We start from the raw sequence: 27663 nt of genomic DNA on the forward strand, positions 1-27663 counted from the left end.
TAATGAAAAGGTTAAATACAAAATCTTAATTATTTATGCTTCTGAAACATCTTGGGTAACTCCACCGATAGATGTTTCAATTTTTCTTAGCATTTAAATGGCATATTTCCATCATCTTAAAGTTTACGTCTATTGCTTGGTCTACAGTAACACAGTTGAAATGCTTCTCTGCTTTTCTGTCCTGCTCAGAAATAAAACCACAGTCTCTCCAATACATGACAGTTTAATATCTGCTAACCATTTCACCCCGTTCCTTTGGTACATGGTTACAAGAAAGTATTTTGCTGTTAATAGGAAAACTGAGCAGAACTTTCAGTTCCTCAAGTCTTCCCTCTAAAATTAGCACATGACATATTTAGGTATAGCTAACTGAAATGGACTAAAAATAAAGCACTGCTTTTTTTGTGGTATTCACTAGAGAAGGTATACATGCCCGCTACTTCAGATGAATAAACTTCAGTGCTTGACACTGCACTTACACATCATATTTAGGAGTCCAGTACTGTCATCTAATCCGTGGTCACTGGCCCCTCTGACCAAATCCATCACCTGCCTATAGCAAAGCACTAGACTGCATGGAAGCAAGAAGTCCGTGGCCACAGCCTGTGAGCTAAAAGGACAGTATGGCAAGGCTGTGCTCATGCGCTTTTAGTGTCCATATCATTTTGTGACAGTGCGTGCTGCATGGTCCTTACAGGGGTTATTCAGGAAAGGAAGAAAAGGAATGACACAAATTCTCTTTTCCATCATTCTTGCACACCTAGGTAAGTTATGAGGGCAGTTACACAGTTAATCTTGGGCCAATATGTTCTTAAGCAGAGAAACACTACCACTGTTTTATATTTATGAATGTGCAAACACCGGACTCTATCCTGCCAGGTCTCAAATTGACAAAGGCAGCATTAATCATTACCTAGGCTTCAGCACATGGGAATAGTCACATGAAAGTCAATCCCCATTCATAAATCTTCACTGTAAGAATACTTAATACACTCTCAGATGTATTTTTTTTCCTGTGAATAAATCCAACCTGCTTAATTTTTGTATGTGATAAATCTAGCACAGAAATCCATGAAGCTTCCTACACAGTGATCTCTAATCATAGTATGACATCCCTTACGGAGGCTGTCAGTAATGACAAAGAACACGTCTACAGTTTTTAAGGGGAAACAATGCATAATAATGTAAAGATGCTTCCGAGTCTGCATACAGTGTCTGAATGCCGAGATCAAGCCATTTAAAATTACATTGATGCAGTGAAACATCAGACATTTGAATGAAAATTTAAATCATGACAGCTTTTTCTGCTCTGTAACTAAATAAATAGTTTGTTTGATTTCCTTTTATTCTTCCATAAACAATTATCTGTGGCTTGAAAAGAGACATAGTACTATTTTAGGGCAGAGAAAGGTTCTACTGCTGCAAGTATTCAGGCATGGATTTTAGGAAAACGGCAGTGTCCACATGTAGATCAGAACTGATACCATCACATCAGTATTGCCACAAAAATAACTCTAAGAAGTCTTATGAATATAATATAGATATTCCTGTATGTCATCGTCATTGCCCATCTATCAGAAAAAAAAAAAAGCCAACCCAAAACCAAAACCACACTGAAAATCCCAAAATTCTAAGGCACTCTTTGAATTTTTCATGCAACGTGAGAGCACACGGTGCTCTACTACAGGCAGGAGATATTTCCACCACAGAAGTGAAACAGAATGATTACCTAGTTCTGTTGGAAGCACCTTGTTTTTTCCCCAATGGATGTTAAATCTCCCCAGACCATGCTTTCTGTTAGGCTGTGGTCTTTAACCTTTGTTGTAGACCTCTACATTTGTGGAGAACCCTTTGAAGGCCATATCCCTAGGCTCACCAAATGTGTGAAACTCCCCAGAACCTATAGGTCATTGTGCTAGTGCTTTATTTACCAATAACTGCTTATGAACCAATACTAAAAGCACGAATTGATGGTGCTTTCCAACAGTGTCAGTAGTACAGAGAATATCAATGTGGCCTTGGACACAATTGTCTAATTAAAATTTCTTAAGTTTACTGGCTGAGGCAGCCCAATGAACAGAGCAATGGAAAACAGAAAGAAGAAGGACTTTTTATCTATATTCCTACTGTTGCTTTTTACAGATAGCTGCAAGTTTGTAATGGTTTTGCACTGATTGTCTTCCACTAAGAGTATCACATTCACACTTCCCCGTAGCAGTCTTTCAGCTGAGTGTATATTATAGAAAAAACATTAAATTGTACCTCAACACCAAAGCATCTATAAATGAAACAATAACAATGATGAGGTTTAAATAATGAATTAAAAATAAATACCTGTAACTTTAGCACTGCTTCTATTAAAAAACACTCTTGCAATCTAGCTTAAGCACTTTAAAACATCCTGCTATTGTAAATGACACTTTGCTGCTAATAGTAAAACCCATGTTTTAGTTCAAAGATGAGGTCAGTTTAAAACATTTTGAGCCCTGTTTTTCTGTGGCAGACCTCCAAAGTTCTTCCAAACCTTGTGCAGCTTTCTCCCTTGACTTGTTACTACCTGCCTCCACAAAAACTTGTGCAAGAGGGATGGTTTCAACAGTCGAGTTTTACAGAATACCACCTGTGAACTTCTTCCAATAGTAGTAGTTTTCCTATGATGTGTAAATATTCAGTATTGTTATACTGAAGAAGGGGCAACTAGAAATAGAAGTGACTTTCTAAATACTTTTTATGCACAAGCATCTTTACCCACATCCTGGATAAAGGCACATTAAAATTCTAAATAAACCAAGATACATAATCCCTCTCATAAAGAACATGGAAACATATCACGTTTCCCAAGAACATCCTCAGTCTAAAATGTTGCCAGCTACTTCCTCTGCTCCCCACTTTCTACCTCACCCCTATAGGCCACAGGCTAAATATAGATTTCACTCCCTTGTTCACAAAAGTCCAAAATTCTTCACTCTCTAGGCCATGTACTAGAGCATTTCTGAGGCAAAGCATGCAATACGATGATTTGCTTCAGAAACTTTCAGAGGGAGGGAACCAGGAGCAGATGACAACAAACAGCTCCCCGTGCCACCAGCTTCGCTGCAGGACCTGCTCGGGTGGATATGTGCCTGGACTGCAGAGACCAGGGCCAACTGCTACTGCTGGTTTACTTGGGTTATGGCTTGGATAACACCGCCCCACAACACATGTTCTGATGAGCATGCAATGTCTCAGGTCCTGAGTGAAGGCTACTCTTTATTCAAGAACCGCACACTGGCAAACCTTGTGCCAGCTGAGCATGGGTCATTATTAGACATAAGTACACCAGACCAGACTGGCAAGAGCAGCTCTGGAAAAAAGCCCCTCAAATCCCTTTGGACTATGTTGTATGTTGCCCCACAGTATCATGGACTCAACTGTCACATCCATGCTCCAGAAAAGCCTTTCTTTCTCTACTCATCAGTCCTACAAAAGGAGAAAAGCTGAAGATTTCTTGCTTGCTCCAACAATCAATGAGAATCTCTTTGGCAATACAGGTCACATCCTCCTGGAATAGTATCAGTTTCTGAACTAAAAAATATCAGCTTACTAAAAGCGATTAAAATTATGACATGAAAGAAATACAATACCTGTTTGTTGTTTTCATTGGCACAATGCAGCCTTTTGAGGGACACGAAGTGTCTTATTTTCCTAGCAACAGAAATAATCACCGTTACCACATCAAACGGTAGAGAGAAGTGAAGTGATAGACTGCTGTTTTCTAAAGGAGAGGTCTCCAGGCCCTCATGAAACAAGATACCAAACTCAACACCAAACAAACAACTAGGCAACAAGCACTCCTTCAGCCTTAGAGCTATGTTTTTTTTTCTCCCAGGACACCTGATCCTTTTGCTCCTGCAGGAATTCACCTGCACATCTGGGAGCAGAATTTGGCAACGTGCCCATACGACACTGCAAAGCTGCGAGCACTTAGAGGCACGCACACAAAGGAGATCACCCAGCTCATTCTTCCAGCTGACTGGCCAACAGTTTGGATACTGTAGAATAACTTCATAAAGAAATGCGTGGCAACCTGAAATCTAAACATCAGCTTGCAGGTATCTATAGCAGTAACACTATTAATTGTTATGACTTTCTGGCTCTTTTAGCTAGCATACGAGGACAGAGAAATGGACAAACGTCAGTAAAGAACATGACCTCAGTTTTGCTTATTCTTTCCACATTGCTTAAAGCCAGCAGTTATATTATCACCCTGGTGGGTGATACCTGGAGGTTCATGTCAAACTTACAGATAGGGAAAGCAGAGAGAAGGCCCTAAAAATGCGAAAGCAGTTATATACTGGACAAGTCAGTTACCCTCCTTGACCGATCACAGGTGTTATCTTCACATGCTGCTGGATACTGTCTCCTGATTTTCTTCTTGCATAGTAAACACCTTGCCATTCCTAATCAAATGCAGACAACAGAGACAGCATCTAAGAATACATGGCTTGCTGTCAAATATTCATTTATTATTACACAGTCATTACGTAGTAAATAATTACATATCATTTCATGGTTTTATTTTTTAAAATAGTGTAACATTTATTAATCCTTTATTAATTATTATTGCTTTAACAGGCATGTGGTAATGTAAGGACAGTGTAAATATGTTTATCTTGTGAGAGAGTATAAAATTTTTCACAAAGAACTTCAGGAATCATCTACTTTGAGGGGTTACAAACATTCCTGCTAGGTCCCACTATAAGCATTGGTGGCTGCAACACATCCAGAGAATATCTCCCTTGGGAGCAGACGAACCAAACTCTGTGCTGAGCATCATTTAGCCTTGAAGTTGTCAGTCATCAAGTGATATGTATGCTAAATTTCAGAAGTACTTGACCTAAGGATGTCCTTCAACTAACCTCAGGTAACCAACAACTTATTCTCACTCCATGACTGTTCTCCCATGACCATGGATATCCAAGGCAAAAGGAAGAAACAATTTCTTCATGGCATCTTTTACCCTGTTCTCCCATGCAAATGCCCATTTCTCTTACTGGCCACTAATTTTCCTTCCATCCCCACTGCTACATCAAAACATCAAGAAGACTGCAGGCCAACCAAGAGCCATATATGCACCATCCTTAAACAGTACGCTGATGCAGAAACAAAAGATATCTTCCAGTACGGATTGGAGAAGAAAGGAAGATAAAGCAGAAGGCTTACCACCTCAAAGAACAGAGATTTTAAGGCAGGAACTCCTTGGCAGCACAGTAGGATGAAGTTGCAAAATGGGTGGAAGATACCTTTTCTGTCACAGACAAAGATGGACAGACACAGAAAACACACGGGGCCTTTGAGCAGGCAGTGCTAGCAGCTCGGCAGCCCATATAAATGAGGAGGAGCAAAGCAAGAGTGGCTTGCAGGTACTGCTAATGAACCAAGGTGAACCTGCAGACAACTTCAGATGGTGACCCCCAAAGCTCAGATCATTGCTGAAAGTGACTCAAAGGTTCAAGAACTCCTCAAAGTTCATGAAGCAGAGAGTGAGACAAGGAACGGTGAAAAGTACTTCTGCAGCCCATGGGAGATGGGATAAGAGGCTGTTGAGTGTATTAGGGGAACACAGGGCCAGGAACATGTAGCACTTTTGTGGCCCATCACCACCACAACAGGAGTTCACAGCGCACTGCAGATATTCTAACCATAGTTAGAAAAACAAACCCCATTGGGTGCTGACGTATTTTGGTCACAAAATATGTATGCCACGTGGTGCTCAAAGCATGCAGTCAATGAAGGTTCTGCAGTCATGGCAGAACAGTTAAACCTTTTGGTTGGATGATGCAGCCACCTGAGAGACTGACAGAGGGACAAATTGTTGTGTTCAAACTAACAAAAGTTCCATGGGCTTGAAGCAAACCAGAAACACAGAAAACATTCTTGTATTGATCTTAAGCCAACAGATTGGTAGAGGAGTTCAGTCAGATCCTAAAAGCAAATCTAAAGAAACCTGTAGTCACTTGTCTGAGGCATGGGCTGTTGTGCTCCTAAGACATCTAAGGAGCAGAACTGTGGTCTTATATGTGCACTCCAAAAAACCACATCTTGTGTTCTTAAACCTAGAGCATGAAAAATAGAGCCGAAAGAAATCTGAAGTAATTTTGCATGAGTTATTTTATTTGGTTACCTTTCCTTTTTTAATGAATGTGTTGATGGTGTCTAAAAGATCTGCACAGTTTTTATCGCTTTTTGGTAGTTCAGTAAGTTCCTTGCCAATAAGCTCTCCCTTGTGATACCCCATCATCCGTTCAAAGGCTGGATTAACATACTGCCAAAACAGAAGTACTTTAGAATACTATGAAAAAGAACATATTTAAAGGATAATTACTCACATATAACTATCAAAGCGTCACAAGTTATACATCTAAAGCCATAACCACAGATCCCTACAATTCAGTGTTTTTCATATACAAATACCATGTTACAGTTAAACATTTTATTTAAGTAAGGAGCTGAACTCAGAAGGCGATATCTAAGCTGCTATCAGAAGGCACAGAAAGAGAACAAAACTTTTTACTGTACAGGTTATCTAGTTGTGCTACAGATTTCATGCTGGTTTTACCATAAGCAGCATTAATTTACTCAAAAATATTATCTAGATGAAGTTACTGAAAGATAAGTCTTAACACTTCAGCAAGTGCCAACGTGCAGCATCTAGAAATAACACAGTTCATTGTACAGGGCTTTCTAATGGGCAACAAAATTAAAATGCCAAAATAGAACAGAAACTAATGAGCAAAGATCTCCTTGGGGTTCCGCTCTCCAAGTTCTATGAAATAGTTAAGTTTCTTCTCCCTACCTGAATGACATGATCTTCACTGGTTATTTCTATAGCTTCCTGACAATGGTCTAATGCTGTGAACACCGCATTACAAGCCCTGAAATTAGTGAAGGATTCACATTAGTTTATTGTTAGAACATTTTGCTCACTACAAAAACATTGCTATATTGTACTTATTGGTAGATGAGTCACAAAGTAGCATGTTGTTTTGACTAAACCATGTCACTGTCTCCATTATGATTTTTTTTTCAGGAAATTCAGCTTCAGACATCTCTGCTGTTAACGTGTTTTTACTGCAGATCGCATTGTAAAATTGCTCATGTGTACTGCAGAACCTTAATAGTATATTACTTTCTCCAAACATGCTCTAGACATCAGAAACTAAAAATTAGCAGTAAAAATAACAAAAGGCTGTTAACACCAGAATAGAAAGCTTTGTGACCATTAAAGATAGGGAAAACAAAAGTCACCAAAGCATATATATACAAAGTTTTCAATACAGCAAATAGATCGGCACTATCAAAGAAGTTGTAATACAACATAATTAAAGGAAATAATTTAATTCATCTCAAAGTCCTAGTCAGAAAAATATAAATTTTCCTGCTTCCAAGTAATAATCCAGTGACTTGATTTCCATACATCCTGATCTTTATTAAGGGCCAAAACAATCTTTGTTTCCCATTTGTTTCAGGGCTGTCCTTGAACTAATGCATGAAAAACAAGAGCCTTACCATCTTGCTACAAAATTTAAATTGCTTATATTATAAGTTACACAGGATGGGATTAACATTTATACAGGCTCCAAATACTAGAAAGAAAAAAAGTGTATAAATATATGTATACACAGAGAGAGTGCATACTAAAAGAAACAACCCAGGTGTACTTGCTTTGATAGATGTCAGTCTTCATTGAAACACAAACTAATTCTCTTCTATGTACCTCTCATTGCAGAGAGCATAAATGCACCATGCGTAAACATTCTTGTATACAGTTATTACCTAAAAAGAATATCTTGCTCCCAGACTACATAGTGGGATTTGAATTAATATCGACGACTAGAGAATTAAGAAATACAGGACATTGCTTGTTCTACTCATCATGGAAATAACTCAAAACCAAACAGGATACACAAGGAAATATACACAGAGACATAGACACGCAGCCACGTGGATGAAGATTTGTAGGAAAAACTGTTGTATATGGAAGGCAACACCAGTATTTCAGCCCATACAATGAAAGAATCCCCAGTGTAATTTCACAAGTGATTTTCTAGCAGTCCAAGCCGGCTTCAAAGTGTGATTTTGAGCTGTGTGAAGGAACTAATTTATCTCAGTGATAGATGCCTGTCTGGTACACCAACTACTAACAAATGTCATTACGTAAACTTTCTGCAAGAAAACACACGGCTATGTTTGCACTGTTCAAAGCCTAGTATTTTCATTTGATCTGGTAACCATCAAGCCAGCAAAATTACAAGTTTAAATGACCCATATCCTATTTGATTAATACACACTTCCCACAGATGTTCAACCAAGCTTCAAACCAGAAGAAGCTACGTGGAGAAGCGGAGTCCCACTCGGAATGGAAAGACACTTATGACCACTGACATGACCTTATACACTGTTTTCTTGGGCTGGTCCTACTTTTTCACCATGTTTCTCTTGTATCTGAACACCTGAAATGTCCTGGTTTTAATTCCATTGACTAACTTTCTGAAAATATTGTCTCTTCCCTTCACTTTTGCAAGGCTGTATAGAAAACCTCCTTAGACAGCAAACAGATCAGAAACCCAGTGGGACAGACACAGTGCAACACTTCTTTTCCCACTTAATTAAACCACAGGGATGAAAACAAGTTATAACCAAATAGCATTACCAAACACTAGTTCTGCTTAGTTTTTAATGGCAAATTCATTTAGAGCACCTGCCTAGTAAGGGAAATCCTCTGCTGCAGGACATCATCTTCTCCAGAAATTTTATCTTTTAAAAGGCTACTTTGTGCCCCCAGATGTTAGTACAAATGTTGCTTATAAGCATTACTTGTGCTTGTTATGTGATGAAGAGTATTTAACTATTTAATTTTCCTGAGTCTGCATCTATTAAACCCTTTAAACTACTTAACTATTCTGGGACTGCATCTGGAAGTGGCAGTAGCAAACACAGAAACAGCACTGCTTGTTTTTCATAGCATTTTGCAATGCTGCCAAAGGTTCCCAAACCAGTCATGTTCAGAGATGATGTGAATATACGTATACACACACATAAATATATATGTAATGTGCATCATCTATATACAAAAAAAAGGATAACACAGAATACATTTTATATAATGTTATTATTTACATAAATTAAAAAGGAGTAGGCTCACGGTTTATGTCCCTTCATTCAAGAGAGCTAAAGCAAGCAGAATTACAAGTGGGTGGTATACTGCTGTTTCCTTAAACAATATAGATGAAAGAATTGTCAGTAGATGAAATGCTACTGAGGACTGACATTGTTTCCTTCCAATTTTAACTAATTTCAAGATTTTTTTGGTGATTGCTATAAATAAACTTGCAGAAAAATATGATAGCCAACATGAATCATGCTCCCTGTGATGGAGTTTCAATTATCTGCATTCATAATTGATACTACTTATGTAGAGGGGCTCAAACTCTATTGGCATCTTGTTCTTGAAACACAAACTGCAAGCACTGTGTGTATAAATGACAGTACTCTTTCTATACAAACCTGATGTTTCTGATCTATGCTGACTTACTTCAGAAGTCATTCATTTCATGTTCCATTTACAACTGAACAACAAACCAAGTCAGGACCACCGTAACACCTAATTAACTCCTAAAATTTCACAGCTGCTTTATTTTCCTGCCTAGTTTTGGAAAACACCTATTAAAAAACATGTGAGCCCAAATTATGTATTTATTTTTTTAAAAAAAATTGTACTGTAATTGCATTCCGCATGCACAAACATGTAGTCACTTTGGGATCAGTTTGCTTAGAAAAATCTACTTAAACAGAGACACAGAAACCTGTAGAGAAGTGATAGTATTTTCTTTAGATGGGACTGGAATTAATTTATCACACCCAGGGCTCTACACCTTCTCTGCACGACATTCAACTTCAAGAGCTTTTTCTTCCATATAGCTGAATTGCAAACATATTTACATGCATGTATAGGCACCTGTATTAAATATAAAATTAGTCACATTAAAGAAAAAGTGATAAGGGAATGAAAGTAATTTAATTTCTCGCTAAGACAAAAAACTTTGCTCCTGTGTGCCACGTCTTGCCCAAGCAAGAAAATAAAACCTCAGTGTATGAAGAGCCAGAACAAAGTTGCACTCAGCTTAGGCCATCAAATATGAAATCTCACACACATGAAATCAAGAATGACTTTGTGAAGTTTTACCATCATATACCCATTGGCAGCCCATAAACCTTACACACAGGACAGCATTTTTAAAATGCTACCCTAGCAATTAAATGAGCCAAAGCCATTGTTCTGCAATATTTCTGCTAAAGGATCTTGCCCTGACTGTAATGCTGGTAGTAGTGGCTGCTAGAACAATGTCATATTCAATAAGAGCACCTCAAGACATATGGGACACAAGCGAGCATCAGAGTAAAGGACATTACTGCACTTTGCATTGAGGAAAGCCATCATTTAAACCACCAGTGAATGAAACATACACAGACCAAGCTTTCTCGGGGTACCAGTTACTAAGGCACTTAAATTTGTCCTTTACGAAATAACAGAAGAAGGAAAAAAGGGTGTAGTACATTAGTTAACATACACAAAGCACATATACGCGTAGCTGGGAAGAAGCAGAAAGTAACCTGACACAATTATGTAGACCAAGCGGTTGATGTTTGCAGTTTCTTGCACTTCTACATACCGTAATTTGAACTGAGATCGTACTTCCCCATGCTCTATTTGAACCAGTTCATTGTAACAAGCAGTTATGCTGCTATTCTCCATGAATTGCTGGAAGACAAATCAAGAATGCATGAAATAGATTGGAATGGTTTTAAACTGTTATTTCTGTTCCTGCATCTAAAACTCTAGCCTTATAAAGAGAGCTGGCATGAGTCCAGCAAAGGGTTGTGAAGGTGATTAAGCATGTCTCCTGCGAGGAAAGGCTGAGAGAGCTGGGACTGCTCAGCCTGGAGAAGAGAAGGCTAAAGGGGGAATCTCATCAGGGTATACAAGTATCTGAACAGAGAGCGTAAGAAGACAGAGCCAGCCTCTCTCCAGTGGTGCCCAGAACAGAGGCAATAGGCACACAGGAGATTCCCTTTGGACACCAGGAAACACTTTTTTTACTGTGAGGATGACTGAGCACCAGCATAGGTTGCCCAGGGAGGTTGTGGAATCTCCGTCCTTGGAGATGTCCGAAAGTTGAGTGGGTATGGTCCTGGGCAACTGCTTTAGGTAGCCCTGATTGAGCAAGGAGGTTAGGCAAGATGACCTCCAGAGGTCCCTTCCAACCTCAACCATCCTGTGATTCTCTAGAAATAAAAAGCTTTAGTTGTATCTTCTGCGTACAGTAATCGTCTTTACCCCAGGAATGATTTCCTAATTCTTAAGACAACATGGATATCTAAATACAAAGCAAGTATAAAAATATGCTAAAAGCTCAACTGTGAATTTTCCCATTTGGTTTTAGCAACCCAGTTAGAAACAGATAATCTAAAAACCACCCAAACACAGTCTCACACAAAACCAGTATTGCCTTGATGCTTCATTTTGAACATCTATCCTTAATTCAGAATGGACATAGAATACTTTAGAGACATAAGACATTCATGCTAAAAAAAGAAAAAAAAATTAATTACATTTGGCGTTTCATTTGTTTTCAAGCAAATATTACAGCTGAAGCTCAGAAGGTGAAGTAACTTTGCTTCACAGGTAAGCTCACTGAGCCGTCACTGTCAATTCAGAAGTGCAGAAAAGTATATAAAGTAAGGAGCATGCTGACAACCGTTATAAAACTTCTATATACCCCAGAAACGAGAGAATATCCTCTCTTTGTTAGGCAGAGGTAGTAAGCTGAAAGGTCTTGCGTTTGGTTCTGCTGAAATCAGAAACTTTATATTGACAGAAAAGAAGTAGATTCTCTGACTTCAGTTAAAGTTCATGGCTCATTAGCAAACTCCTGCTATGAAGAGCTAAATCACGCCTTTATAAATACACGCACCCACTCCAGTTTTCACAGAAGATACCCTATGCTGTCAATAGTTCTCACAGCCCAGCTGCATGCAGAGTCAAGAGGCAGCACTCAAACCTCTGAGGAACAAAGAACAGCTTTTAAGAAATCTATGCTTCTCTCCCATATGAAAAATTGTGTTTTGAGGATCAATGGCTTAATCCCAAGCTGCCAGCAAAAATGTAAAAACTAAAATTAAAAATAACTATTGACACAGGTCTGCTTCCCTGCTTAGAGCAGTGTTAGGATCTTAAAATATCTCCGTAACTCTCACTTCACACACTAAGCGAACGCATGGGAAACGAAGAGGCACAATATCAAGGTGGCAGAAGCAAAGATGTAAATGGTGTTGTGTTTTTGCATAACAACCTGCCTGCAAACAAACTTGTCTTCCACAGCACTGCAGATTTAGATTTTCAGTTTTAGGGTGCTCTTTTAAATATTCAAATATGCTCATGCTAAATTTAAAACAATATAAAAACAAATTTTATCAGTCATATACAATTTAACAATGATGGCAAGCTATTTTACAAACTAAATTTGCTAGAGCATACGAAACGGCTTTATAAACTGAATTTTAAAGTAGCGCTGTTTACTGACAAAATTTAACCGCTGCTGTTTACTGACAAAACCAACCACTATCTCTTCACAAATCTTTGGCTTAAGAATCAAGAATTGCAGTTTGTTGTAGTACTAAACCTGCTCTTAACTGTTGTATAGTCTTCTGCAAATGCATAGAATCTCTTTATTTAAGTTTATAGTTCTAATGCCGTTCATTCACTGGCTCACTCAAAGCTGAGAAATCAACTGGGACCTGAAAAAAGCAGGAAATACTTCCTTTTTCTAATCTGTGCATCTATATGAGGCATGAGAAGCTGAAGATCTATTAACTTTCAAATATTAGAAGGCAGACAACAATATTTTAAAAAAGTTTAGTATTTATACAGTACATTTTGATTTAACTAACATACACTCTAAATTGCAGCTTACTTCATTATAATTGGATTCCACTGTTGTCCTGTACAGAGCTTGACACAAGCCAAGACTCATCAGCTAGTAGGAATGCATCATTCTTACTGCTTAACAAGAAGTACTACGTCTAATATTAAAGATTTATTTTGTTGCAAACTAGAACATTTTAATAGTAACTGGTCAATGAGAATCAATGTTGTTTAGGAAACGTACTAAAGTTCAAAATACAAGACAAGATTGTAACTGCAAACATTAAGGTCCTCTGTTTGCTAATTTAAATCATAGTTAAAAGTCAGTCAGGAAGCCAAATCACTTATTTAAATTAGTCCTTCCTAAGCAGGCCATCACTATTAGATTTATGAGGCTGAGAGGAAAAAGAAAAATCAGCATAATAAATGCACTGCATTAACAACACCATTAAAACACAAACACAAAAGCTGTTAATGATATAGGCCAGAAAAAAAGAAAATTAAAATATCAGAAGATGTAATAAAATAGACTTTCTTGAGTAGGAAGAAGAAAAATCAGAAAGAATTCAGCATAAAGAAAAATACCAAAGGAATATATAAAATTAACAGAAAATCCTGAAATCTCCCTCAGTTCATAAAACTTTTAGTGATCATAGTGATCCAGACCTAGATAGAGATCAATCATCACTGATTTCATTAGAAGAAATGAAAATTGATTTCTTTAGGACTAGTTACAATATACATTATAGGTACACATGAACATGGAAAGATATTACTCTAACATAAGTATACACGAATGCAACACAACATTTTAAAGCAGAATAATCTGCTATTCACTGCACACAAAAAAAATATGGTTATTTGCAAGAGTATCCCCCAAAAGAGATTAAAGGAGTTCTTTGGAATCTTTAAATACAAACCTGATGTAAAAAGTCTACAAAACTCTACAAAAAGGTGACAGACGAATTGTCTAGAAGCTCAGACTCTACTAATCAAGTTGGAGAGGCACTTAGGAGGCAGTCACCACCAGACGGAGCAATTGCATTCAGTGTTTTGTCAAGGGAAGAGGAGGAAGTCAATGAGCAAAAATAGGACAAATGCTGACATGATGAACAGTCATAGTCCAAAATAAAGCTACCAGAAAGGTTGGACTGTAAAAATAAAAATAGTGACGAGAAACTTACAATTTGAGCAGATATGATTTTCCAAAAAGATTTTGCTGCTGAGGAAGAAATGTCCTGCAAATACTGTCTCTCTATTTGAAGAAGGGTATTTTTAAATCCTCGTTTGTGCAGGGGCGGGTTTTTTGTTTTAATGGATTTAGTCCCTACTGATCTCCATCCAAGCAGAAATAATTCCTATGTCCACCCCACGGCGAAAATAGGATCTTTGACATCAGATGTGTTTTAAAGGCTTGAAAAGAATTCCAATAGGGAATTGCTGTATCATTCAAGCTCTCAGATAAATTTGGGACGGCTACAGGGAATGGTCAGAGCAGCTGCCAGGTGCAAAAAGATTTTACTTTCCCAGGCAGACAGAGATGTCTCTCAGAGCTGCACAGGGTCTCCTCTGGCTCTAGTCAGTACTCCCCCCACAATCTAGCCCACAAAACATATTGCCCTGCATTGCTGTCAAACGAAACACCAGACTTGAGAAGAAATAAAGATTTGTTTTTTAATTTTTTTTTTTTTTAAAGTGAGAGAAGGAGAAAATTGCACTAAGAAAGCATTAGCATTCTTGGGCTGACCTTTTTCAGCCCCAACTTTTCCAATTTTTGGAGCATCTAAGCACTTCAGAAATGCTTTTGCCTTTAATGCTTTTGCCCCCACCGTACCCTTGCAGGAAAGGCAAGACCTATCACCTGTTTTTGGAGATGACCTACAAATGGTGACTCTGGTGAATGTTCTACTCTGTAAACAAACTCCAGGTAAATATGAGTTAGCTCAGACACTGGCCTCAGTATGAGCATACTAGCATGAGATTCTGCCTGGGTTAATTCCCTTCCTTCTCTTATTTTCCTTACTGCAGTTAATTGTCCTAACTATACATGGTTAATTCCCCCTAGCTATCCACTGACGTGCTTCTAGCATTTCAACACATAACCTTCCTTATGAACTCCTCACTTTAATATTACAGCTGATTTATATTAAATTAACATAACAGTAACATCCTTCCAAAGCCGCTCACACAAACGTTTGATAGATTTCCAGAGCTAACTCTTGCTTTTCTGCTCTCTCCTACAAAGCTGTTCTGAGAAACAGCATGAACAGCAATGATTTTCCCTTCTGCTGCCTGTATAGGAAAGACTCTAACGCTGTCCTGAGAAGAACAGGTGCAAGCCAAAACAACAATCTAATGAAAAAAATAAATTTCTTTACATCAGAAGGAGCTGGACTAGGCTTGTAGTCCCTTTAGGAGAGAAATCCCAGCAGTCTGAGGCACACAGAGACGTCCGGGTGACTAGTCAGCATGCTGTGATATGCAGCACACATTAATCGGGGTCCCCCATCACTGATTTTGTAATGCAGTCATAAACAAAAACCACCCACCACCCACCCAGGCCACAATAAGTTAATCTCAGTATTCCTCCTTAGTCTGGAAAGACTAGCTAGATCACAGATTCTCTTATATACTTCTTGGATACACTATTGAGAAGAAAAGATTACCCAGTCAACTACCACTGGTTTTCAATAAATTTTTGACATAAGCAACTGTATAGTTTTTAATTTAAGGAAATAGAAGCATCCGTAATTTACAACGCAATCATGATTACTATATTAAATATGTAATTTATACATACCCTATCAAAGCCTGCATTAAGAAGGGGAAGAACAGAAGTCTCTTCTTGGTCTGCAGATCTACAAAACAAAATCATAGAATTGGTTAGGTTGGAAAAGACCTTTAAGATCATCAAGTCCAACTGTCAACCTAACTCCATCAAGTTACCACTAAACCAGGTCCCTAAGTGCCACATCTACACATCCTTTAAATACCTCCAGGGATGGTGACTTAACCACTTCCCTGGGCAGCCTGTTCCAATGCTTGACAACCCTTTCGATGAAGAAATCTTTCCTAATATCCAGTCTAAACCACCCTTGGCACAATTTGAGGCTGTTTCCTCTTGCCCTATCACTTGGGAGAAGAGACCGACCCCCACCTCGCCACAACCTCCTTTCAGGTAGTTCTAGAGAGTGATAAGGTCTCCCCTCAACCTCCTTTTCTCCAGGCTGAACAACCCCAGTTCCCTCAGGCGCTCCTCGTAGGACTTGTGCTCTAGACCCTTCACCAGCTTCATTGCTTTTCTCCGGGCATGCTCCAGCACCTCAATGTCTTTCTTGTAGTGAGGGGCCCAAAACTGGACACAGTATTGGAGATGCAGCCTCACCAGTGCTGAGTACAGGGGGACGATCACTTCCCTAGTCCTGCTGGCCATACTATTTCTGTGACAAGCCAGGATGCTGTTGGCCTTCTTGGACACCTGGGCACACTGACAGCTCATATTCAGCCGGCTGTTGACCAACACCCCCAGGTCCTTTTCCGCCAGTCAGCTTTCCAGCCACTCTTCCCCAAGCCTGTAGCGCTGCACGGGGTTGTTGTGACCCAAGTGCAGGACCCGGCACTTGGCCTTATTAAACTTCATCCCATTGGCCTTGGCCCATTGATCCAACCTGTCTAGATCCCTCTGTAAAGCCTTCCGACCCTCAAGCAGATCAACACTCCCACCCAACTTGGTGTCATCTGCAAACTTACTGAGGGTGCACTTCATGCCCCCATCCAGATCATTGATGAAGATATTAAACAGAACCAGTATGTTGTAGGTCACACACCACTTAAGAATTGGATAGTATCGATTTGACATAGTTACCTAAACATAATGAATGCAGTGAGAACACTCTTGCATAAAATACATACATAAAATTATACTATTACAGAAGTTGATGCTATAGTCTTCTTTCATAAGTATCTGCAGCTATTATTCAACCTGATGGTTATTCCTACAGCACACCTAACAGATACTCTACAGAAGTCCTGTGTCTCTTCACAGACACACAAAGATATTACAAAAAGAAACCATGAAGAAGATTAAAGACATCCTGTGATGTCCTATGAGATGAATCTAAAAAAGTGTTATTAAATAAAAAGTGGAGCAAGTTGCAAAGTCTTACTCAGCAGCAAACTTCGTCTGTTTTCTAATCTTGGCAGGAATGTTTCTTCTCCTGACACTCTATTTCCTACTATTTTAATTGAGCTAGGAAATCAACAAAATTAGAATCGATCAGTAGTGTGCAGGAGTTTTAATAAAGACAGGAAAGGTCTCCTTTTTGAACATATTTGACAAAAACGTATTTTAGTTAATAAGGATTCTGCCTGAATACACGGGGTATGAATTACTGAATAAGGATGTCAGGACAACATTCTGGTGAGTTTAGTACCAACAGCATTGAAGTTTACTCCATTACCCAGTTCCCTACTAGCCACAGCATGTTACTTGATCTAGTTATTTCCCTTAGAAAGTAACACATAGCTTTTCTATTTTTTCCTTCTTTTAGAAACCAACACATACCTTTCTAATTTTTCTTAGTATACAAGCCATTACATTATGATCCTCTCAAGGTGATAAGGACAGTACTAGTCTATATAAATGTAAGGTTACCAAATACTTAAATAGGCCACATAAAACATTACTAACCCATTTCAGGTAAAATAATATTAAACTTACTCTATAAGGCTTGCTAGTAAGATACTTTCTGTTATTAGATAATTACTATAGAGAACATTGTTATAAAGTAAAATAAAAATTTTCACAAAACAGTAACACTTACATGCGTGGAACCACAGCAAGTATTACAGTGTGCTCTGATGGTTTTGTGGCACGAATAGACCTGAGGAAATAAAAATTTCTCAGTTACACCGCATGCTTTCTCAATGTTACTCTCAGTATCTTCACAGACAATATAAAGGACAGCCAGGACAGAAAGATGCCACTGAGGCTAGAAAATAGGATATCACGCTGCCATAACCTACCTACCCCACTTAGACAATCCATTTCCATTTTCGTACCAGATTCCTCAGATTTTGATCAATGCAGTGAAGAGGCAAGAGTTCCAAAATCACAGGGCCTGAACACAGGTCTCCAAATCCACTCTTATAACCTAGCGAAGATTTACCCTGTTTACTTAGCTTATTTGGAGCAGACTGCCCTGAAGGTGTGGGTTGAGAAAGGTCAATCTGTGCAATGTATTTCCAATACCCATTAGCTAATTTAAACAAGAATCTCCACCATCTTCTCCCATAATTACCATTGTGATTCTACATATTGCAGAATTTTCTTCAGAAGGTAGGAAGTGCTTTTGGAGCATGCAAGTAACAAAAGAGGGTATAGCAAGTGTCTATGAGAGAGTATGATTTATGAAATGCTTAATAAACAAAATGTTGCCACTTTACATACTATTTAGAAACTGAAAAGTATATGATCAGCTATCAGAAGAACACTCCATTCAGCTTTTACTGGCTAAAGATAACTTTTTTCAATCATGTCACCATTGTCCTGAATAAACAGTCTTTTTATTTTTTGATGGTCTTTTAAAAGAACTTGTGTCAGTGCAAGCATTTGAGCTTTAAAATGCTCCTTCTCATAAACATGGCAAATTTCAGCTCATGATGGACTGAGAAGCACAGTATGGTGTATGGTACAAAATGTATGCTTAGCTAAAAGTGTACTTTAGCAAAGAATCCCAATACCAAGAACTTGCAACCTTAGAGCCACTATGATAGAGTTATGAGTACCAGAAGAGTGATATGAACTTTCATGAAGCACTGGCAGTGCCTGACCCAATGGACAAACAAACACATTCCTCTGAAGCCCTGCAGCTTCAGACTTTGCTGTAGCAATCACCCAGGAAAGAAGCAGGCACAGAGAGCCGGGAATAATTTCACAGCAGCTCTGCCCTGTGCTCTGATAGAAGCCCATGACCTAAAGAGACGGCTCTACAATTCAGCTTTGCCAAAAGCATATTTTTCATGTTGTTCTCCTCTTGCAAACCCATGTCAATCTCCAAATTCCCATTTTACTATCATTTTGGGGGTTCTTTTGTTGTTTGGGTTTTCCCCCACCATTTTTTGTTTTTAAAATTAGGAAGTTTTGTTTTGTACAATATATTCTGAAGTTCAAGAGAAGCATAAGGTCCTTTACATTACCTGCAGATATCTTCCGCATCAAAATATTTGGAATTCCTGTGATCTATAACAATTATTTCCTGGTGCTTATCAAGAAAACATTCAAGCGCTGACTCTGGAGTCCGGGCAATATTGCACCTGTATCCAGCTCTGTCACAAGCCCACCAGAAACCATCACTTTGGTTGTCTTCTTTTGCAAAGATCAGCAAAACCTGTAAAGCAAGCAAAACAGTGGCACCGCATTAAACATACAAAATATTTCTCCGCATGGTGCAAGTCTTAACAAACACTTCTGCTCTGTGAAAGATTAAGACTACTTTGGAAGTGGAAGGTTGAACAACAGACTGTAAAACAGCCGATGCAGCAGCACAACTTTCTTCATAGACAGAGTGATGATCAATAGGTAATCAAGAATTAAGTGCATAGGATGGATATCTAGGGCAATGCCAGCTGCCAGATGACAAGTCTCTTCTAACTCACATTTAAATTCAATCAGCAACCACCCAGAGTAAGTGGGGAGGTGTTCAAACATCATTGCCACTCTCATCAAGCCATCCCAGCTACACACACTTTTAATTGTAATGAACTGTCTGAAACGCAACTGCCTTAATTATTGCTCTTCGGGGACAAACAATTAACATAACACAGTTTTATTCACTATTTCTCCTTTGATGTACAACAAAATGGAGTTAACCCACATTCTTTCAAAACTGGACAGCATACAAGATGTTATGGACAGTGATGGATAGGGGGAAAAACATTATTCAAACATCCCAATTTTTACCCAATACCTAATTATGTAAATATATGAGGTAGTTTTGCCAACTTCAACAGAACACTTAAGGAACTGCTCACACAAGATCAGGAAGGACGTGTGCCGAGGCACTGTTCTAAAAATCAAATTGATGCTGTAGGAAGTCTGCTTGATAACTGAAACACAGAATATAGACTGAAAACAACTGTATTTGTGTGCTTCTAGTGCGAAAGAAAGAGCGTTTTTAGGAGAGAATAAATTCTTCATCCTTCCACTATTATACCTGTATTATCAGCGTACAAATTACATAGCCAGGAACCCGAGCCATGTACACAGTCCCCTTCAGAATTTGCACATATGTACCATAGCAACTGATCACTAACCATGCCACCCTGTGTGACAGATGAAGAAAAAAAAGGTTAATTTAGTGCCAATATGCTGTGAAAAAGAAAGGTCTCAAAAAGTCCAAAATTTATCCACAGCTGTTCAAATTGTGCAGAAAGGCAGCAGCCAGAGAATAATCTATTTATAAAGCAAAGTCCTGCTCATTTCACAAATAAAAGTCATCCCCTGTCTTTACTGAAACAACCTGAGCAAAATATGAAAAATTTTGCCCTAAATATCCATAAGAAATGTCCATAGCCTTTCATCTGTGCTGCTCTATGCAGCTGTGGTGTCACCACATGAAATTCAACATCATCAGTCTAGAAGCTAGAAAACGTGGCCATAACTTTTCTCTTATCTTGAGCTGTCTGCATTGTTGAATTCTAAACAATAAACAAATCAATTAATGTTACTGTAGCTGGACAACCAGTCAAGGTTTCATTAAAGAGTGGAAGAAAATGATAAGTCAGAATTTCCACAAATACTAAGAAATAACTTAAGAAGTTTCATTTTAAGTTTCATTTTATTAGGAAGAGTACTTTTAATTGCAGTTAACAATAAGTAGAGTTACTGACACTTAACATCCAAGGTAACTGTTGTCACTCTACCTAATCCCTGACTTTTTTCCAGCCATCAAGATGTTGGAAAGCATTGTTGAGCTGCATGCTCTGTCTGTGAATACTTGGGTAAAGTCCCTACTCTGATACAATCTTCCGTTTGGTTCCAGCTGCTATTAGTTTTACTTTGTTCCTAGTTTGTTCGGTACAATATGGTTCAGAAAATAGGGGTTTTGGGACACATTTTTTGATATCTTCTGTTTCTCAACATTCCCAGTTTGGAAATAAAGGATTGAGAAATGCAATAGTTTGCCAGCTGTAAAATAATAGAACTTAATTAAACCACCCGATCTCCCAAGGGTAGCTAATTGTGAATCCTTCTGAGAATATTAACTTTTAAAGTTTTTTTTAAAGCATTACCACCATGCTTTCTCATTAACATTTGTATGAAGCTTACTATAAACCACCTAAACATAATGTAACTAGAAGTATATTGCAAGATACACTTTCAAAGTCAAGATGAAAGTATAACAATCCATATAAACAACACTGTCAAAAGTTTGAATTCAATCCATGTTTCTTGGCAAAAAAAAAACCCATGTGTCTATTTTTTGGTGTATAATTTGCCAGTGTTGCTGTAAAAAGATCATTTTACTCATTGCTGTCCTGGTTTAGGAGCAACATGGAATTCTCCTGTCGAGACCTTTACATTTTTTGGTGATGTATTGGAATTTTTACCATCTTTCTAATTACTTGCTTTGCACAACTATTGCGTGTCTTGGTCCCAGTTTATCATACAAATGTCCAGAAAATGGACAGAGCTTTGCTTTAAAGAGCTCAAAATAAAACAAGAGACACCAGCTGAGTACAGACTCAGGGTAACACAACAAAACTGAGAAAATTACAAACAGCAACTTAAGAAGTAAAAATAAATTTACGTAATTATTTTTATGTTACTGTACTCAGCAAGAGAGTTTTAAGCTGGAAAACATATAGCGGCTCTGAATTAAGTTAGAGAGGAGATCTCATTACACTGAAAATTGGTATGGGCCAACAGTAAAATGCTGTCCATCATCGTGCTTCGTTTGCAGTGCAACAGGGAAGATCACCATCATCAGAACGGAAATGGAGCTTGATGTCAATGCTGTGAGAGAGATGATGGCCAATGAACATGCTAAGAGGTAGAAAATGCAGTATTTGAATGGGGGAAAAATCCAAACCTGTGTCAGCCCTGGTAAACACTTCTGCCAAAGGGTGAGACAACTTTTTTTATGTGCACTAAACATTTATAAAAACTGTTTTTTTCTCCTGTGTCCTCTGGAGAAAGTGTGTTTATATGTAGTTTTATCATGGTCATTTCTAAGGTTTGAGAACCAAACCAAGCCTATTTGCAAGCCATGGTACAAAATCAGACATACAGGCTGAGTGTAGGGGGTGGGTGTTCGGAGGTCAGAGCTGGTAGGTTTTTGCTTTGGACTCTTCCCCTTGCCCCTTAAGGTCAGCAGCACCTCGGTCACGATCTAGTACAAACCAAACCAGATTTGTCCTCCAACACAGGTGGTCATAAAGTCCACTGAGGAATCTACTAAATGGTTTACGGCAGGTCACAGCTGCAAGTAAGGTCACCTCCCAGCCAAAAAAAAATACTGGCCATTTTGAGGTTGGCACAGGTGTCCCATAACAGCATAAAACACGCATCAGAATAAAATGACCATCACTAGGAAAAGCCCCGGTGGCAATTGTTCTAAGAAACTAAATTGACTTATCAGACAATTGTTAACATGATGAAGTACCCACAAATAGACATTTAAAATGTGATATTCAGTAGCTGTTTGCCCTGCACAGTGAAACACGTAACTCCATTGTCAAGATGGAAAAAAAGATTAACATGCATTTTTTAAATGTGTGGATGTGTGCAATACTAGCCAAGTTAGCTGAGGTGATGTGGCTTATTCCACAAACGAAGGAGGTGGTTTTACATAAAGTGTTTTCCTTTACTGTAAATAAGTTACTGTATGACAATGTCTTTATGGAAAACACTTCAGTTAATAGTTTTACTTAAGGTCTGCTTTCTGCTTTATTTAAGGTCCTCTGTGGTTCTCTTCTATACTTCTCTGTTCTGTTGTGCAAAACCCAGCAAAACTTACCGTGTACCCAAACTTTATAATGGAGCTCTCTGCTTTGGTACATCAGAATTGAATAGTTTTCAACATCCAGAGAGGCGGCCCTTTCCCTGCTAATGCACATACACGCACCCGCCTATTGACAGGACGTATAAAAGGAATGATTTGGTGTTAATGGAAATCTAAGCACCTTGTTTACCAAGTTAATTTACTTGTAGATCTCTTCTCAAGCAATCAGATAAACCAAAACACCAATTACCCATCTCACAGTCCTTCACAAGTAAAATGAAAACATTATACTTTATTGTAGGGGTTGAACCTTAATTTCTTCATTCATCAACACTGAATTGACTGTATCAAGAAACTGAAAGAGCATCTTACCTGAATGGGATCTTGTGTCAGTCTCATGGGCCCAATTTGTACTTCGGTAGTTGAAACCTGCTAAAGAAGAGTAATACAGATATTTTCCTCCACATAACATTTTACAAGCAAGAATGAAAGATCAAACAGAACCATGAAAGACTCTCAAAGGCAGGCTGGCATATGACTCGCAGCCTTAATTTGGTTGCTTTGAAGTGTATCTTTTAGGAACGTATTTTATCAAACTCCTAATTTTGTTTTATTTGCCTCTAAGTTAAAAATTGTAGGATTTTAAATAAGGAAAAAAGAAGCACCACTTCCTTTTCCCTCTTTCCCCAACAGAATACCTTGGTTGCACAGTAGGACTTGTATTTTGCTTAAGACTACAGAAAACTATTTTTTCTGGCCAAAAATTGCCTTATTCATTTGAATATAATACAGAACTTGTTTTAAAGGTCTTGTGACATATACTCAACAACAATATTTTAATGGGTTTGGTTAGGAAAAAAGTAACTTTTCAGACAAGAAAACTTGTTTGGATTGCAGATTGAAAATTGTTTTCCAGAACCTTAGCCTTTCATTTGCAGGAAAAAGCATTGCTACCATGTGAACCATGACATTTGCAGAAAACATGTGAGCACATCATAATTTAAGCTACTGCAAGAAAGCCAGCAGAGGTTGGCTGTGGCTGCTTTGTTGCCATATTTCCTGGGAGCTGGACTACCTTAATACTTTCTGTGTCTTTATACATTTCAATACGCATCTCCTGTACACTATGGATTTGTTTCACTTCAAATCATTAGCTACAGAAGGTTGTTAAGCAACTGAACAATACCTATGTCCTCCCACAGATGCATGTACTTAAGGAAAAGAGTCTTTGAACACTTAAAAGATTGTTGTCCTCATGCATATGAAGGATTATTTCCAAGTTATTAATCTCCAAAAAAGCAGATTCTCTGCTTTCCGGGTACCGTTACCCTAGCTGCCCGGTGTAGGCAAGTTAAAGCAATTGCCCTGCAAGACACGTAACTTGAACAAAACACTAATTTTAGGCAGATTCGCAGGACCATTCCATGACACACAGGAATCCTGGAGCCTTATTTCTGCAGAATTTTGCTCCAAGGCGCTCGTTAGTTTGAACCTTTTGTGTAAGTATTACCTTACTCTTAATTTTAGTATTTTTCAAAGGAATGTGTATAAACATTCAAAATGGGTGAAGTTAGCGGTATTCAACATTTTTCCTTAGAGAATACAATACCATGTTAAGTATTAACAGCCTTGCCTGCATGTGTGACAGTGGTGTTATGTATAGCTACAACTGACACGTTGGACTTTCATGCATCACTGAGCATCGATTCTTCTCAGCCCAACAACGTCCGTCAGAAGGTGGTAACAGGCAGTACTCCAAAAGATTAAACTACAAAGCCTACCACTGTTTCCAAACAGCCCCCAATATACAAGTAGTTAACCTCTCCTTTTCTCACACAAAAGCTTCACTTCCCCTTGAGCTCCTGCCACGGCAGAATGCAACTTAATGCCAGTAAGTATATCAGAATAGAAATGAAAGTTAGCACCCACCATCAACCATAAGTTACAAGTAAGGTTAGAGAAACAGTTTTCTGAAAGCTCCCAACCCCTCTTCCCCGCCACCGAAATAGAAAAACAGCACATTCACACTTCAATGGTATTATATAGGAAACTCTTAAAGCATGGCTCATCATCATTCACTTTGATTTTTTCTTAAAAAAAGTTTTAAAGTAGTCTCATTAGACAAATCTGTAAGAATACACAACAGACTTGGGTCAGTATATGTGCAAAAGCTTCCTTTTCCACAATGCACAGCTCTGACTGTCCCAGAATGTATTAATCAAGAGCCTGGGTTCCTTCACAAAAGACAGTTAGGACACAGATATTTATTTTACTATCCATTTATTAATGCTACTAGGGAACTGACATTGTCAGTGAATGCCTTACACATTTCTACCACTTCAGAGGACATCCAGCATTAATTACTCTGTTTTGCACAAGATGGAATAACTGTGTCTAAGATATAGATGAATGCAGGCAAGTCTCTCAGTCCCTTTACAGAGATTCCTTTATAGGGTAGCCACTTCTCTTAGCCTGGGTATTTTAAAACAACAACAACAAAAACATCCACACAACTGTGACTCAGGGTTTCTCTTCATGCTGCTTCTGTGTCAACCTCCTGAATAGAAAATGCCTGAAGAGAAGGACCTAAAAATCAGGGTCTCTCTCTCTTCCCCGCTCACAGTTTCAAGGTGTTTCTGCCTTTTCTAACAGTAGGAAAGTTTCACGATGACTAGAAAATCCGAGAGCCCTGATGTAGGTCAACTTGTCCCCATCCTGCTCTGTGCAGACACGATAGGGTCAGAACCGCACAGAGATGCAGAAAAGGTGCTGCTATATCTCAAAGATTGCTGTGTATAACCTTTAAGTTCCTAAGTTGCTCAACTTTGTTACTTACACAATGCATGAAAATAAATGGGACCTTCAAATTTAAGACTGGTAATGAACCCAAGCATAGGAAGGATTAATAAACCTTCTCATCAGATACAGCAAACAGTGTGTCTGAAATCCTCCCTCCTGAACTTGGAGTTACGAGTTTTGTTTTATAAGCTGAATCAGTCCCTTGGATTTATATGCCCTAATTAATCTGCATACAAGTGATGGTCTCACTTCTCTCATTCAAAACACAGCTAGAGGAGGCAGCAAGAGTAACGACATGAGTGCCTGGCCTTCACAAATGTCCTACAGATCTCTCCTTGGCCTGAAAGAACTAATTTCACATCTTCCTAACTCCCAGAAGAATCTGACCATTTGGATGTTGCATATTAGTGATATCATGACCATACCTCTGCTCATTTCCTGACTTAAGTGAATATCTCATTGCTGATGATTTCCAATTTAAATAGATCTCTCATTATTTGATTGACTGTCAGGAAGGACTGCTAATAGATCTGCATCATAAATCAATTAGTACAGTAGCTCATGACAAACTTTTCTGGTAAAACATGTGGAGACAAGTCTGGTTCCAAAGAGGTCAGTGAGAAAATGCCTGATTTCAGTGAGCAGAGGAACAGACACAGGGTTGGAAACAAAGAAATCATAAATAAACTAACCATCAGGGAATACCAAAAGCTTAAAATCAGTGCATAAAATTTTGTTTTAGCATTTTAAACTGTCTAATATTATTTCCAGTATCATTCTAACCTCCTAGGCAATCTCCACAGGAATCAGCTATTGGCCAAAGAATTAAAGACAAAGTCAATGGTACTTTCTTAAATCCTATGTTTTTGTGTAAATCAGTGGTCATCAATTACGTTACTATTATATCAGTACTATCAAGCAAAATGCACTTACCACTTCATTAAAGTTCCACTCTTTTAAATCTCCAATACAAAAGTCCCCCTTATGCTTGCAGACCTACATCCCCTGCAGTTTACAAATCATAAATAATAAATTACCGTTGTGACAGCCAATGTGGCTTCACGAAAGGCAAATCGTGCCTGGCAAATTTGGTGGCCTTCTACGACAGTGTTAAGGTGTTGGTGGATAAAACAAGAGCAACTGACGTCATCTATCTGGTCTTGTGAAAAGCATTTGACACTCTCCCACACAACATGCTTATCTCTAAATTGGAGAGACATGGATTTGATGAGTAGACCATTCGGTGGATAAGGAACTGGCTGGATGGCTACACTCAAAGTGTTGTGGTCAACAGCTTGATGTCCAGGTGGAGACCAGTGACAAGTGGCATTCCTCAGGGGTGGCATTGGGACCAGTGCTGTTTAACATCTTCGTCAGTGACATGGACAGCAGGATTGAGTGCACCCTTACCAAGTTTGCAGATCAACAGCAAGCTGTGTGGTGCAGTCAACACGCTGGAGGGAAGGGATGCCATCCAGTGGGTCCTGGACAGGCTTGAGAGGTGGGCCTGTGCAAAAATCAAGTTCACGTGTAAGGTCCTGCACCTGGGTCACAGCAATCCCAAGTACAAACACAGGCCAGGTAGAGAATGGATTGACAGGAGCCCTGAGGACCTTGGGGGTGTTGCTTGATGAGAAGCTCAACATGAGCCGGCAACGTATGCTCACAGCCCAGAACGCCAACCACATCCTGGGCTGCATCAAAAGAAGAATGGCCAGCAGGTCAAGGGAGGTGATTCTGCCCCTCTAATCCAGTCTCAGGAAACCCCACCTGGAGTAATGTGTCCAACTCTGGGGCCCCCAACATAAGAAGGACATGGACCTGTTGAAGAGGATACAGAAAAGGGCCACGAAGATGATCAGGGGATGGAGCTCCTCCGCTATAAGAAAAAGGTTA

The 27663-nt window shown here is 38.8% G+C and overlaps 1 protein-coding gene across 2 annotated transcripts in view; it reads right to left on the reverse strand.

Moving 5' to 3' along the window:
* Nucleotides 1–27663, reverse strand: part of PDE8B (phosphodiesterase 8B) — an 80783-nt gene that overhangs the window by 20907 nt on the left and 32213 nt on the right. Inside the window, exons 2-10 of one of the 2 annotated variants that reach the window (XM_074569259.1) lie at nt 23341–23397; nt 19163–19353; nt 17788–17847; nt 15765–15822; nt 10713–10801; nt 6836–6914; nt 6164–6304; nt 4351–4439; nt 3624–3684 (exon numbers count right to left, since the gene is read on the reverse strand). In XM_074569259.1, coding sequence (XP_074425360.1) covers nt 3624–3684; nt 4351–4439; nt 6164–6304; nt 6836–6914; nt 10713–10801; nt 15765–15822; nt 17788–17847; nt 19163–19353; nt 23341–23397 — 825 coding nt within the window. Of the gene's footprint in view, nt 1–3623; nt 3685–4350; nt 4440–6163; nt 6305–6835; nt 6915–10712; nt 10802–15764; nt 15823–17787; nt 17848–19162; nt 19354–23340; nt 23401–27663 lie in introns of both variants that reach the window. The other variant, XM_074569258.1, reaches the window with a different exon arrangement.

This window comes from Larus michahellis, chromosome Z (assembly GCF_964199755.1).
Source record: "Larus michahellis chromosome Z, bLarMic1.1, whole genome shotgun sequence".
In the NCBI taxonomy this organism is placed as follows: Eukaryota; Metazoa; Chordata; class Aves; order Charadriiformes; family Laridae; genus Larus; species Larus michahellis.